Consider the following 15,806-nt stretch of genomic DNA (forward strand, 5'->3'; position numbering starts at 1 on the left):
ATCCCAAGCAGACTCTACGCTGTCAGCGCACAGCCCAATGCGGGGCTTGAACTCATGAACCGTGAGATCGTGATCCGCGCTGAAATCAAGAGTCGGATGCTGAACCAACTGAGCCACCCAGGTGCCCCCATAAGAGACTTTTAAAGACAGAGAACAAACTGAGGGCCGCTGGAGGGGAGGCAGGTGGGGAGATGGGCTAAATGGGTGATGGGCATTAAGGAGGGCACTTGCTGGGATGAGCACTGGGTGTTATGCATAAGGAATGCGTCACTGGGTTCTACTCTGGAAACCAATACTGTGCTGTATGTTCACTAATTTGAATTTCAATAAATACGTTAAAAAAAATAATAAACCACGCCAAATCAAAACCACGCCAAAAAATAATAAACCACGCCAAATTAACAACTATTTAATATTTTTCCATAGGCGGGCTGGGTAGTTCCTCTTCTGGCTTCACCTGGCTCGCTCATGGGGCTGCGTTCATCCAGACAGGAAGCTGGAAGATCCAAGAGGGTCCCACTCACATGTCAGGTAGTTGGACGCCAGGGATGCCAACCAATGTTCCAGCTGGGCCGCCTGGGTTTCTATCTCCCCGTGGTCTCTCACCCGGGCGTCTTCAGGGCATCACGGTCTCAGGGCAGTGTTCTAAGCGGGCGGGTCCCAGGGTACAGGACTTATCAAGCACATTTGCTAACACCGCACTGGCCAAAAAAGTCCCATAGCCAAAGCCAAAGTCGATGAGGGATGCCTTACCAGGAGGCATGATTCACTGGCAGTCATTACTGTAAAAATACACGTACAGGGGGGCGCCTGGGTGGCTCAGTCGGTTGGGCGGCCGACTTCGGCTCAGGTCACGATCTCACGGCTCGTGAGTTCGAGCCCCGTGTCGGGCTCTGTGCTGACAGCTCAGAGCCTGGAGCCTGTTTCGGATTCTGTGTCTCCCTCTCTCTGACCCTCCCCCGTTCATGCTCTGTCTCTCTCTGTCTCAAAAATAAATAAACGTTAAAAAGAAAAATACACGTACAGGAAGGAACACCAGGTGGGCCTGCATTCATTTTAGGGCAGGGCAGAGAAGAAACCACAGATGGAAAGCTGGAAAAACCAGAGCAGGACCAGAAGGGGGCAGGGCTAAGGAATCGAGAGAGAGAGAGAGAGAGAGAGAGAGAGAGAGAGAGAGAGAGAGGTGAATTCTACTGGGAAAGTGCCACACCAGAACTAGCATGACCTTGACAGCGGGTGTCTCCTCGTAGTCCCAGCCTGAAACCATCCTCTGGATTGGGCAACCGGCAGGTCAGCATCTTTTACAGCTCAGCATGGATTTCTGTAGTCGTGTCACAAAAATCGTCAGCCCCAAATACGGCTCAGTGAGAGCGATTCTGCCAGGCAAACCGATGCCATCTCCATTTGCAAACTTTATGGTGGTCTGGCTTGACCAACGAGAAAACTCCCGGTGTCGCCGAACGCTTTCAGCCAAGACCACAGTAAGAAATAACCTTTGCATCAAGATCCAGCACACAGGGGTGCCTGGGTGGCTCAGTCCTTTAAGCGCCCAACTCTTGGTTTCGACTTAGGTCACAATCTCACGGTTTGTGAGTTCGAGCCCCACTTCGGGCTCTGTGCTGATGGTGCGGAGCCTGCTTGGGATTCTCTCTCTCCCTCTCTCTATGCTCCTCCCCCACTTGTGCATGTGTTCTCTCTCAAAATAAAGAAATAAACTTAACAACAACAAAAAGATTCAGCACACACACGCGTGTGTGCACACACACATGCACACACACCTGAATGCACATATGGACCCACATGACAAAATTAAAGTTTCCTGCAACTTAGAAAAGATGATATACTAACTACCCTTGCTCCGTGCAAAACTCTGGCATTTTCTTTTTTTTTTTTTTAAACGCCAGTCAGGTCCTGCTAAACTGATTTCACATTCCACTCATGGGTCATTGCCTACAGATCAGAAAATACTGACTTCGGGAACACCTGGGTGGCTCATCGGTTAAGCATCTGACTTTGGCTCAGGTCATGAGCTCATGGTTCGTGGGGTCAAGCCCCATGTCGGGCTCTGTGCTGACAGCTCGGAGCCTGGAGCCTACTTCCATTTCTGTGTCTCCCTCTCTCTCTGTCCCTCCCCTGCTCATGTTCTGTCTCTCTCTCTCTCAAAGATAAATAAACACTAAAAAAAAAAAAAAAAGAAAATACTGACTTAGGCCATCCAGCGCAGAAGTCAGAAAAGTGACTGAATCCTATCTTTAGCCTTGTCTGTTTGGTTTCACCAGTTGCTTTGTTGTTGTTTTCTTTAACTGAATGTGATACCTTCCGACAGGCCTCCCTTGTCCCGTTCCACTTATGACTGTCTGATACCGAACTGGCTCACACACCTATGTTACTCACCTGGGCCCTGAATGCATTTCTGTTTGGGCCTTCTAGATCCCTAGATTCTGAAAGTGTCGCGTTTGCATGTATGCACTCACCTGCCAGTCACATTGCAGGCCAAAATCACCGCCTTCGTGGACATGAGATTCTAGCAGAGGAAGACAGACCCACCAATCAACCAACCAACAAAACATAAACATATTCTTTATTAGAGGGTGATGAATTCTTTCGTGGAAACAAAGCGGGAAGGGAGGGGATCAGCCAGCTCTAAGAGCTACCAGATTGCAAGCTCCAGACCCCTGTGTGTAAACGAGGGGGCCTCGGAATGCTCCGACCTGACCTCACAGACGAGGAGGGCTGAGAGAGAGAATGTGGGAGGGCAGAGCGGGGGTCTTCCTCAGAAAGAGCCTTCCCAGGCTGCCCCAGCAGGTAAACCTGACCCATCACATCCCCAAATTACTCTGCCAAAGAGCAAAGCGCCAGCAACTTTAACCTAGACGGTTTCACACCAGTCAGCCAGTGAGGGGAAGCGTCCCAGGCCACGGTCACTGGCACACTGCCTCTGCGGTGGGAAGCCCTTCGGATCATTTCAGACTTTTCGCTAATTCGGCCTTCGCAGCCCCCATCACCCTCCCTCGCGCGGGCTAAACGGCCACCTCATTAGATCTGCATACATGACCCCTCTCGACCGGACTCCTGGTGACTGCGCCTGCCTTATCTCTCGCCTCTCCTCCCTCACATTTTCCGCTCCAGCAAAGCCAAACACAGCCCAGTGGGGGCTTTCACGCTTCTGTGCTTTGGACACGCTGTTCCTTCTGCCTGGAAGGCCTCGGGCCTCCGGCTCCGCCCCCCTCCTCGGCGAGCTCCCATGCATCCTTCAGAACCCAGCCCGGATGACCCCTACAACCAGGAAGCCTCCGCTGGACCCCTCGGCCCCACCTCTGCCGCAGCACCCATCTCTGGTTTGCTTCTCCGCACCCTAACCAGAGGTTTCTAGCAATCTCCCCCCCCCCCCCCACTCCAGACCCGGGCCTCCTCCCGCGCCGGGGCTGTGCGGGTGCGGGCTGCTAGCTCGCACCCCGGGGCGCCAGGTCCCGAGCTCGGCTCGGAGTGAGAGCTCGCAGCTAGGCCCAGGCTGGCCCGAGCGGCCCCAGCCTGCTCCGCACCACCCCCACCCCCCCAACCCCCACTCCTACCCCGCCTCCCCTGCGGCCCGGCGGGCGCCCGCGCTGCTGCCTTCCGCGGGCGCCGGGCCGGCCCCTCGCGCAGCCGCCCAGCCCCCGACAGCCCCGGCCGGCGGCGCCCCGGCCGCGCGCGACTACAAGTCCCGGCACGCCCCGCCGCGGCCGCGCATGCCCAGCGGGCCGGCGTTTGAGTGGCAAGTTGTTTGTTACAGCGAACACCAGCTGCTCTCCGCGCCGGGCGCCGCGCGCCGCCGCTCCGCCAGCGCTGCCGCCCTCGCCCGCCGCCCGCCCGCCGCCCGCCCGCCGCCCGCGGCCCCTCGCGGCTCGGCGGGCCTCCCCTTTGTCCGCCCCGGGCCGCCCGGCGCCGAGCTCCCGGTCCCCGGGCCGGCCGCCCGCGGCGCTCGGTGCCGGCAGGGCGCGCAGGGGGCGGGGGCCGCGGCTCGCCCCCCGCCGATGAGCCGCCGCGGAGCGCGGGCGGACGATGGAACTCCACATCCTGGAGCACCGGCTGCAAGTTGCCAGCGTCGCCAAGGAGAGCATCCCGCTCTTCACCTACGGCCTGATCAAACTTGCCTTCCTGTCCTCCAAGACCAGGTGAGCGCGCGGGGACGCGGCGCCGGCCGGGGAGAGACAAAGAGGCGCACCCGGGCGGCTGTCCTCGCCGCCGCGGCTCGGAAAACAACTTCGAGCCCCGGGGAGCGCCCCCGCCCCGCCGCCCGCCTTGTTTTCGACGGAGCCGCCCGATCTGCCCTCGAGCGGGGTCCTTCCACCCCGAGCCCCGCCTCGATGCACCCCCGCCGCCGTCTCCCGCCCCCCCCACCCTCCGCCGCATCTCGGCCCGCTCCCTCCCATCCCCTCCCCGAGATCCGAAGGGCCGAGGAGGCTGCAGTGACGAATCCATGAATGAATGAACGAACGAATGAATGAATGAAAAACAGGTGTGGGGACGCGGCAGTGGAAAAAACAAACTAACACCCCCATCCCCCAATCCCTCGGCTGGGCCGGCCCCCGTAGCCAGGGCCGGGGGAGGGATTCTGCTGAGCGCGGCTACCCAGAGAGCAGAAAATCATAAAATCATTAGTGGGTGTTTATCTCAAGGTGTCTGTGAGGGCTGCGGACGGCGCGGGAGGCCGGGGGGAGGGCCCGAGGAGGGGCTGCGGGTGAGGGTCGCGGTGCTTCTGTCTCCTCCAGGTCCAGGAAGGTTGGGGGGGGGGGGGTGTTGCCGAACCGTGGAAGGGGGAGGAGCAGGCGTGTTTATGGCTCAGCCTCGAGGCTGGGCTTGGATGCTGCAGGGGGAAAAATAGTTGAAGGCCTTGGGAGGTTGGGGAAGAAACAAACAAACAAAAAAAACCAAGTTGGATTTTCTCCTGCCGTCAGGATCTGACTGTGTGAGCCCCCCGTGGGTGCTTGGTTTGGGGTGTGTTTTTTATGGTGCCGGAGCCCCGTGGAGTGTGAGCGCGAGCTGGCCGCTGTAACTTAAATCCCTTGTTTGTCCACCATTGTGACTGTTCAAAGCCATGAAGTTGTTGCTGGTTGGGTCTTTCGGGCTTGGGGCCGAGGCGGTTCCCCCTGGCTGCAAAATGAATGAGTACAGTACAGGTCAAGGTTAAGGTTAAAATGACAGGCCCCTAAGGCTGCCCCCTTGGGCTCTGAGCCCAGGGAAGCTCTGGGGATGCAGGGAAATAATTCCATCCGAGCCTCTTATCTGCCTGTTAAAGTTCTTGCCTGGAAATCTCACTTTGATGTGTGTGTCTGAGCGGGCAGTTCAGTCCCGCCATTGTTTGCCAGATGGAGCGAGCCAGATCCGCCGGTGGGATCTTGTATACTTTCTTCTCCCGGCTGGGCTGCTCGGTGGGGTATGGAGGGTTGAAAACCTCTCCTTTGCTGGGCCCTAGGGCTCCTTTGATGGCAAAGGTAATTATTAAACAGGTCATTTGAAAACAAAAGCCAACAGCTGAAATTCTGAACCTTCCCCCCCCCTCGGCCCCCCTCTGGCTCTTGACCCCCCCCCCCCCAGCCCTCCTCTACCTGCCCTCTGCCCCCCACTCCCTAGCCTGTCTTGCGCTTCCAAGGCTGGAGGTGAGAGAAACCGGCCTTGTTTTTCCAACCCTTGGCCCTCAGCCCCAGGCAGCCCCCTGGCTGATGTGCCGGCTACCATTCAAACCAGGATGATGACTCAGGCTGTGGCTGTGTGGGGCCTGGGTGGGTGCTGGGAGGAGGGGGCATTTGGGGGCTTCTTAGAAGGGCAGCAAAGAGCCCCTCCCTCTGCCCCTCACCTTCTGTGTAGGGACTGGCCCTCTTCAGCCCCCACCGCAGGGTCCAGTCTAGAGGACTCACAGACATGCTGGGAGGGGGGAGCGGGAGGCGGGAAAGGAGGTGGGAGGAGCAGTGAGCCCCTGCTGACCTGTCGGACCACAGAATTGAGTCCTGAGTCCCCCTTCTCTGTCCCCTGCTGGAGGCAGCTGGTCTGTGGCCCAGGTGACCAGTCCAGGCTCCAGATGACTCAGAGGTCAAAGGTCATCTCCTCGGCTCCAGGGTCTGGCTCCAGAAGGTGCTTGCCTCTTCTGCACTCTGGGCCGGAACACTGCCTTCAGGTTGCCCCTAGCCCCTCACTGCCTGAGTGACTGTGACCGTGACCGTGACCATGGCAGGGTCCCTTTCCTCCTCTGGCTCTCCCTCTGTCTGTAATGGAGACAGCACCATCTGGCCCCCTGCTTCTCCCAGGGCTGCTGTGTGCAGCATGGAATGATTGTGGCCATTGGCTTTTTAGCAAGTAGAAGGGGTGTTGGGTGTGGATGTGCGATCGAAGCTATTTTCAATAAAAAGTCCTCCAGGGCAAACTTTTGCTCCTTTTTGATTCTTCCACCAGCCCCTGCCCCCAAGTGGTGGCCCATAGCCCTGTCGTTTGCCCCACCCCTCCCCCAACCTAACTTTAGCCCAAACCAGTGCAGTATAGACGCATACAGCCCCCTCCCCCAGCGTCTCTGTTAACAGATTCTCCACCGCTTCCTGTAGGGTCATATCCTTGGCATGGCCTCTGGGATCTAGATCCAGAATCCTCGATCTTTACCCATTCTGGCCAATACTCTGGTCACCCACAGTTTCCTTTTCCTTCCCTTCACACCTCTGTGCTTTCGTAGTTCCGATTCTGCCTGGAAACATGCCCCTCTGCCAGTAAACTTCTGTTCACCCCTCAAGAGGTATACCACCCTGAACCTTTCCTGACATCCCCCGCCCCCACTTCTCTTTATCCCCAGCAGACTTAATCACTTTTTCCCTCTACTTTCCACCTGGGTGGAGGGTTGGGGAAAGACGTCGCATCGGCAGGGACCCCACTCTGGGTGGGGGTGCCGCTGGATCTAAGAGATTCCGAGATACCCTGCCCCTCCCTCTTCCGAGCCCAGAGCCTGATGGGAGAGAAGGAAGACACAGTTACAATAGAGCAAGGTGGAGTCAGGGAAGGGGGTCAGATGGGGTAGCAGACAGGCCTGAGGGAAGCCTGGGAGGCTCCCTGCAGGAGGCGGCATGGGACCTTAGGGCTTTCAAATAGGAGTTAGCCAGGCGGGAAGGGGATCCTAGTCCAAGTTCCTGCACACGCCGGTCCACCGCTCCGCGAATTGGGTTTTTACACCTCCTCTGCAAAGAAGGAGTCTGAGGCTCAGAGGTCAGGTGGCTTGCTCAAGGTCACGCGGGTGAAGTGGCAGAGGCAGGATTCGAAGCCGCAGCTTTCTGGCTGAAGCCCAGAGACTTGCTATTCCAGGTTCAACAGTTAGGTCCAGCTCTCCTGTGGGCCGCACGCTGTTCCAGAGCCTTTAGGAGCACAGAGCCCAAGCCCTAGGCTTCCTGTATCCCTTCCGCCCTGCCCCTGTGGGCCTTTTCTCTCCCAGGAATGCTCACCCCTCGGCTCAGCTCACAGCTGGTTACCTGCCACCTCCACTTGGCACTTCCACACCGCCCCGTTCAGGTGCTCCCTCCCTGTTCAGCTGTGGTCCTGCACAGCGTATTGTTGGCTTCTTTCTCTCCCACCCAGACGCCAGCCTTACCCTCAGGAAGTTTTTTGAGAGTCGGTTTACTCACTACTTCCCTCCACCCCCACCCAGTACCAGAGATACTGGAGCAAACCTTTGATTTCACTCTCCCTTACCAAGAGGTACAGATGCCGGGTTTGGAGAAGGAAGGCGGCTTGCTCAAGGTCACACAGCTGGGAAGAGACAGAATTGGGATTTGAACCAGGTCCTTTCTCCGCTGTGCTCAGCACACTGCTTTGTAGGCACTTAGTAGCTGCCTGTTTGATGGATGTCCGACTCCTGCACAGAGTGACCCAGATTTCAGCCAGTCCCGACGGAGTGCCCTGGGGGCTGGAAGAGGCACCTGGAGAAGCGAGACCCAGCGCCCCCTGCCCCCTGCCGAGGTGTAGGGCAGCATCTGGGTATGGCTGGATCCCGCCCACGGCACCGCGCGGGAGGGTGAGACCCTGAGTGAATAAAATCAAGGCCATCCATGGAACTTCTCTGCCTTCCGGGTAACCTGGGGCTCTGCAGCCCAGCTGAGGGCTCACTGCAGCCCTGCCTGCCCCTCCCCAGCCTCACCTGTCCCGGCCTCAGCCACAGAGATTATTTCTCCTGCGCGCGTGTGCACGCGCGTGTGCACGCACACACGCCCTATGGCCCAAAGCCTCAGACCTTTGTTCTGTCTGCCCGGGATGTTATTTTTTACCCTTCCCCCTTCCTCCGCCAGCTCATTCTTTTTAGATTCCATTTTCACCTCACCTCCTCCAAGAAGTCTTCCCTGAGTGCACAAGCCGAGCTTAGACCCTTCCTTCGCGACGATGGGCTTGATCTCAAGAAGGTCCCAGCCGCGAGATATCAGCAGGCTGCTTTGGGCTGCAGTAACAAAAAGCCTTGACTTCTCTGGCCTAAATAAGAAGTGTGTGTGATAAGAGGTTGGGAGTCAGGGCTGCTCTAAGGTTAATAACTTAAAGGCTTGATGATGTCCTCAAGGACCCAGGTCTCCCCGTCTTTGTCTTTGGCCATCCTTGGCATAACGGTGTGGCTCGCTCTGGAATGGCCGGGGCAGCTGCAGGCTTTATTGGCAGCTCAGGAAGAAACCGAAGGGAGGGAAAGGCCCCTTGCCTCCAGAATGTCTCTGAGAAACCTCTCCAGGAACACTCCCCAGCCCTGCTCTGCTCCTGCACCGACTCCTGGAGCAGAACTGGGTCACATGAACAGGCCTGCACCAGTCACTGCGCAGGGGATGAGACCATCGCAGACCAATCAGGATCCATCACTGCAGGAGGGGCCCGCCGCCTGGGGGCTCAGGGCCAGGGGGAGGTGGAAGCCCACCAGTGTCCTGTAGGACTCAGATTTGCTCTCCGCGGCCCTATAAGGCAGAGCTGGGGTCCACTGATGAATATATAGTGAAAACTGTGACCACTCCAAGTCAGAGTTGGAATATTCCCATTCTACAGATGAGGAAAGCAAGGAACACACAGAAGGGGCAGGGCTGGGATTTGAACCCAAGAAGTAAGGCGGTAAAAGCTGTCCTGATGACCAGGCAGCCAGGCCTAAGGGCCCGCCGGCTTGGATGCCCCGTCCCCAGGGGCCACTTAGCAGAGGTGCCGCTGAGAGGTCATAGCAGCAGAGGGAGGACAGGGACAAGGTCATCATCCTGAGATGCATTCAGGTGGCAGGAAGCTGTAAGACCCCCTTTTTTTTTTGCCCATAAAATGCTCTTCTCTTTAAATTCCACCCAAGGAAGTGCATCTCATTCGACTGGCAGAAAAAGCGCCCAGGTGAGTATGTGGTAAGCAGGTGCCCACAAAAACCCACACCGCCCACCTGGGCCAGACCCACAGCCTGCAGGTGTCGGGTGCGTTCTGACCTGTGCGCGCCCGTTCGTGTTGCTGCCTGTGGGAAATCTTGCCAACAAGCCATAGTGAGCGCTGAAGATTTAAGAGGCATTTCTAGGAGGGGTGCCTGGGTGGCTCAGTCGATGAGCATCTGACTCCTAATATCGGCTCAGGTTGTGATCTCACAGTTGTGGCATTGCGGCATGTAGATAGATAGATAGATAGATAGATAGATAGATAGATAGATAGATAGGCAGGCATATAGATAGATAAATTTTAAAAGGAGGCATCTCTAAGAGAAAAGCTCAAAATTGCAAAAAGTCCATCCAAAGCCCTCATCGTTTTCCTGAGTGCCTTGGGCTGAGGCCACCACTTGCTTGCAGCTTAGGGAAAGGTGGGCTAGCAGCGGTGTCCGGGCCTGGGACCGGGCACCTCGGGTGGCATCCCAGCACTGCTGCCTCCTGGCTGTGTGACCTTGGGCAAGTTGCTTGACGTCTCTGTGCTGGCAGTTTCTTACCTCTCAGACGGGGATCATGATCATGCCTACTGTCTAGGCCGCCGTGAGGACTTAACAAGACACGACAAGCGCTTCAGCGGAGTCTGGTCCACCATAAGCTCCGATAAGCGTTAGCTGAGAGAAAATGCCCTGGTTAAGCTGGCGAGTGCCAGGGCGGAGGTGGAAAAGCCCAGGGTTAGGAGAATTTTTACGGCTCCGCACATGCATACACTCTGATTCTAGCAAGTGGAGATTCTGTCACTGCTCTCCAGGAACCTGCCTGAGGACCTGGGTCACTTAGCCTCGGCAAGGGGCAGCCAAAATGCTATAGGACCCCAGAGCTGCAAGCGGGTAAAGCTTCCTGGAGGAGACGGCACCATTTGAGCTGGGCCGGGGCAGAATGGGAGGACGGCAGGGGGTGGAGGTGTGGAGGATGCGGGAAGACAGGCAGCTGGAGGGGGTGGGCACCGGTGGGTCGGGAGGGTATGCGTGGAGAGCATGGGGTGGCCCCAGGTGCTGGACGCCAGGTGTGGAAGGCACAGCATTGTCCTTGGCCTGCCCCACATCCAGCTGTTTGGCGTGGTCTACCTGTCCTCGCCCGTGCCCACTGCTCCCGCCATGGCCCGTCCTTCTCATCTCTCCCCTGATTTAGCCAGACGGCTTTCCCCTGGGTCCCTCCGCCTCCAGGGCTGTGCAAGTGGCGAGCACAGCCAGAGCACTCCGGGCAGGGGACACAGCACGAGCAAAGGCCTGGAGCCTGGAAGGAGAGGTGCGTGCAGAGTGCAGGCTGTGACTTGTGGTCGGTGGGACGACAACTTGTGCTTGGTGCACATGGCCGTTGCGTTCATGCAGAAACCCGGCAGCGTGCACCTGCTGTGTGCAGGGCCCAGCGGGAAACACAAACGGAGCTTCTGTCCAGTGGGGAGAAAAGGTGCATTCTCCACCCGAGATCAAGGGTGAGAAACCCAGAGGAAGGGGGCAGTGGGTCAGGTAGGGGCTGAGCGGAGGCCGTGTGGCCCCACTGGAGTCTGGTGCTGGGGCAGATGTCACGGTTCACTCTGCTTTGCTCAAAAGCCCTTCTCAGACCACCCCCTGCTTCTCCCCTGGCATCGTGAATGCTCAGTCTGATTTCCTCTGTCCCATCTCTGCAGCACACACGCCCTATTTTAGAAGCGGTAGTTGTTAAACATCCGAAATTCTTCGACACTTTTCCCTTCCGAAGCCAGGGCTCCCCTTCATTGAAGCGGGGCCTGGATTAGCGACTTTCTTCGAACAAGCAGAAGGCGGCAGAAATGACGGTGTAAGCCTCCGAGCCTCGGACGTAAACGGATAGCTTCTGCCTGGCCGAGTCTCTCAGTCTCTGTCTCCCTGTCTCCCTCGGGTCCCTGGCTCCGTGGGGGCAGCAGCCATGTCGCAAGGACAGCGAAGGAGCCCCGTGGAGGGGGGACTGAGGCCTCCCGCCGACAGCCAGGCACCTTGAAAACAGACCCTGCCGCCCCAGGCAAGCCTTCCAGTGAGGACAGCCTTGGCCAGCACTTGACTGCAGCCTCCTAAGAGGTCCTCCTCCGCAAGTGCCCACTTTCCTAACCCCTAGGACCTGCGAGAGACATAGAAGTTGGACGTACTTTCAGGCCACTGAGTTTTTGGGTAATTTGTTACGCAACAAGTAACTCACACAGTGACTGCAATTTATCACCCGCACGGGGACACTTTGGAGAATGACAGGGCGCACTAAAAATAATTACCCTGGACAACAGGGCAAACCAGAATGTGTGGTCACTACAGCTTTAGTCCAGCCCGACAGCCCTCACCGGTCCTCAGACTGAACACGGATGACCCCGGGGGGTTGCCTCCTGCCTTACCTCCTCCAGGAAGCCACCCTGAGGCTGGGTGAGTGGTGTCCTGGGATCACTGGCACCTCGGGGTACAGACTAGGAGGACTGATCCCCTCTGTCCTCACTCCAGGTGCACATCCAGGCCTTAGGACCAGCGCTCTATGGCACCGATTCATTTCTGCCCAGAGCCTGTGGGGTTTTTTCTTATGACGACCTCTGGGGGTACAAGGAACCAGCCCCAGATGGACCTGCCCGGTCCCGCCAGTGCTTGGGACCCATTCTGATCGTCCAGGAGCCAGACAGGCCCACTGAGATGTATGGCAGCTGACCGTGCACAGTTTGTTGTGAGTGCGTTCGATGAAAACGTTTAAGGGGAGGGGCGCCTGGATGGCTCAGTTGTTCGAGCGTCCGGCTCTTGATTTCGGCTCAGGTCACCATCTTGCGATTTGTGGGTTTGAGACCCGCCTAGGGCTATGTGCTGATGGTGTGGAGCCTGCTCCGAATTCTCTCTCTCTCTCTCTCTCTCTCTCTGCCACTCCCCTACTTGCTCTCACTGTCTCTCTCAAAATAAATAAACTTAAAGAACTTACAAGGGGAAACTCACCTCTAGATGCCTTACATCATCCTTGCCTTAAATGCAATATATTGGACATACTCCAACCTCTGAGATCTATGCTTAAGATCTATGCTTAAACCCATGTTTATGGGCTGCAGTATTCATAATATAGCCCAGAGGCAAAAGCAGCTTTGTGTCCGTCCACGGGTCACGTGTGGTGCATACGTTCAATGGAATACCCGTCAGCCTTAAAAAGGAAGGAGGTTCTGACACCTGCTACACCGTGGATGAACCCGGGGGGCGTTACACCGAGTGGAATAAGCCATTCACAAAAGGACATATAGAGTACTGCCCGATGCCACTCACATGACGTACTTAGAGCGGCCGGATGTGTAGACACAGAAAGTAGAACGACGGCCGCCAGGGCCTGGGGAGAGGGGGGGATCGGCTGGGGAGGTTGTTGTTTAGCGCGTGCCGAGTTTCTGTTTTGCAAAATAAAGAGAGTTCCGGGGAGATGTCGCACAGCGACGTGATGCACATAACGCTACCGACCTGCGCACTTAGAAACGGTTCAGGTGGTGAGTTTTATATCACGTATGCTTTGCAAAAATTTTATGAAAAGAGAAAAAAAGCCCCAGGAGCCTGGAGAGCATGTGGAAGCCGAAGGGCTGGATGGCGGATTCAGGCCGAGGGAAGGAGCTGACATCCGGCAAGACAGCTGCTCAGAACGTGTTCTCTGTTAGCTCACTTGGTCCTCACCGTGGCCCTTATCACGTAGGTACGGTCACTGGCCCCATTTCCCAGAGGAGGAAACTGAGGCATCGCATGGATCAGTTCTTTGCCCCAGATCACAGAGGCCAATAAGGGAAGAGTAGGGGGTGTTTCGTTTTGTTTTTCAAAGTTTATTTATTGTGAAAGAGAGAGAGAGAGAGATGAGCAGGGGAGGGGCAGAGAGGATCCACAGCGGACTCTGTGCTGACAGCAGGGAGCCTGACGCGGGGCTCGAACTCATGAACCGTGAGATGGTGACCTGAGCCAAAGTCGGACGCTCAACCGACTGAGCCACTCAGGCGCCTCAGAGTAGGGTTTTTTGTTTTTTTTTTAATAACCGCTTTACTGAGATCTAATTCACATACCATGCAGGTCTTCAAGTTTACAACTTGGTGGCATCCACTGTGCTCACGGAGTTGTGCAACCATCACACCTGTCTAATTCCAACACATTCTCATCACCCGCAAGAAACCACACCCATTAAGCAGGGCCCGCCCTCCCCCCACCCTTCCCCAGCCCCCCGGCAACACCCGTCTACCTTCCGTCTGTCTCTGTGCATTTGCCTCTTCCGGACATTTCTTTTCAAGGCAGTCGCACCACATGGTTCTTTGCGACCGGCTTCCTTCACCTGGCGTTCTGTTTTCAAGGCTCCTTCACGCTGTGGCTTGTGTCGGGACGCTGTTCCTTTTCGCTGCTGAATAATACTCCACTGTATGGCCGTGTCGCCTTTTGTTTATTCGCCCACGGATGGTCATGTGGAATGGCATGGTTTGGCCGTCATGACTAACACTGCTGTGGACACCTGTGTGCACTTGTTGGCGTCGACCTGTGTTTCCGTCGCTCTTGGGTGTTTGTGTACCTGGGAATGGGCGTAGACATCATACGCCATCGCACAGTGACTCTGCGCTTTGACATTTTTGGACACGATTTCTCTAGAGTTTCTTTCCTTATTTTGAGAGACAGAGAGCAGGGGAGGGGCAGAGAGGGAGACAGAGTCCCGAGCAGGCTCCACACTGCCAGCACAGAGCCTGAGGCGGGGCTCAAACCCACCAACAGTGAGATCGTGACCTGAGCCCAAATCAAGAGTCGGGTGCTCAACCGACCGAGCCCCCCCCAGGCGCCCCTGTGCACTGAACATTTTGAGGAAACACCGGGCTGTTTTCCGCACCAGCTGTACCTTGTAACATACCTGACGTGTGGGGATTGGAACCTGGGGCCGCTGGCTGTGGAGTCACCAACTACCACATGAGCTCAGTGTGGGGAGGAGCCTGGAGGCCCTTACTGGGTGACAACGGCCGAGGCTGCCGAACCTCAGAGCCACTCTGTTGCTTTGTGGGCAAACAGGATTCTGGGGAAATGATAGCCTGTGTAAACGCCTAGCCTGCGGCCGGCCCGTCCCATAGTCCTTCTGGTCCCGAGCTGGCGGGAAGTTGGGGTCGCCTGCGTGGTCACACCCGTGAGTGGAGGTGAGGACGTGTCCTATATGGGTTCCGGTGCCTCCTGGGGCCCTCAGAGACTGCTCTGGTTGTCACCGGTCTTGAACAGGTGTTTGCTGGAGGGGTGAGCTTCTGGAGGGTACATCGGCCCTGGGGTGGCCACACCTGGGGGGGAGGGCCCCGGTGAGGTGTCCGTGGAGGAGAGCGGCTCCCTCTCTGACCCAGCCTAGGCTGTAGCCACCTGATCTGAGCTGGGGGCTGCCAGGAGATGAGCAGGGAGGGAGGGAGCCAAGGAGGAAGGGCGAGTGAGGTCAGCCCTCCCTCTGCACTGGCCGAGCCCTGGGCTGTAACCAGGTGCTGATTTTCAAGGTAGGGTTAACTTTCCCTCAAAGGCTGGCTCTCCCCTGAAACCAGGCCGGGCCTCCTGGACGCTCCCCTGGACTTTCCCCTCCACTGTCAGGGCCTCAGCCTTCCTTTAGATCCATTCCCCACCCCATGGTTGACTCCCTTTCCTGAGCAGCAGAGGCAGCGGGTGGAAATTTGTTCTCAAAGTTCAGTGTTTTTCCTTCAGAGCTCAAAAGTCACCAATGCGGTGACCGATCTGGGGAATTTACAGCAGACAAAGCTTAACCTCTGCGATCTTTCTGAAGCGCCTACTATGTACCGGGGCTTTGCGCCATTCACCCCCGCCACGGTCCATGGGCAGGAGAGGGGCCCACCCCAGTAACCCGCCCCAGGTCACACAGCAGACACGTAGCAGATCGGGGTTCGGGCGGGCTCCCCTGCTCCCAGCCCTTCCCTGCCTGGGCCCCACTTCACTCATGCCCGCTCTTAACTCCGCACGGAAGATCTTACGCGAGTGGCCGCTTCTCTGGGACGTGCCTGCCACGGTCAAGAAAACGGGTTTTCACTCCTGGGTCTGTCGCTTGATCAGCGGTGTGACCGCAGGCAGGTTGTTGGGAGCCGCCCCCCGGGGCTCAGTGGCCTCACCTTTAAAATGGACAGCACGGTAATCAACCTCTTTGGGTTGCGGTGATGAAATTTTAAGTCGAGGGCTCAGGCGCCCAGCGCGTGGCGAGCTGGTTATCCGTAGGAATTCAGCGGATGTTTATTGAGGACCCTGAAGGGGGCAGCTGCACGGAAATCTGATCCCTTCCCGCACACGTGTCACCTGCTCGGGGGCCGAGTGTGGCCCTGCCACCTGAGTCCCGGGCCCCGGCCCTGCCCTGGGGTCCTCATCTAGAACACAGGTCAGCTGGTGGCACAAGGCAGCCTGGGGAGGTTCTGCCTAGGTGAGGGCAAGC

General features: G+C 57.3%; 1 protein-coding gene across 1 annotated transcript in view; it reads left to right on the forward strand.

The window, feature by feature from the left end:
* Positions 1–3,878: 3,878 nt before the first annotated feature.
* The window catches only part of CASTOR2 (cytosolic arginine sensor for mTORC1 subunit 2), a 52,516-nt gene continuing 40,588 nt past the window's right edge, over positions 3,879–15,806 (forward strand). Inside the window, exon 1 of the mRNA XM_053213679.1 lies at positions 3,879–4,154. Within this exon, the coding sequence (XP_053069654.1) occupies positions 4,042–4,154 (113 nt within the window). The 5' untranslated portion in view covers positions 3,879–4,041. The remainder of the gene's footprint in view (positions 4,155–15,806) is intronic.

The sequence above is a fragment of the Acinonyx jubatus genome, chromosome E3, assembly GCF_027475565.1.
Source record: "Acinonyx jubatus isolate Ajub_Pintada_27869175 chromosome E3, VMU_Ajub_asm_v1.0, whole genome shotgun sequence".
Taxonomy (NCBI): domain Eukaryota; kingdom Metazoa; phylum Chordata; class Mammalia; order Carnivora; family Felidae; genus Acinonyx; species Acinonyx jubatus.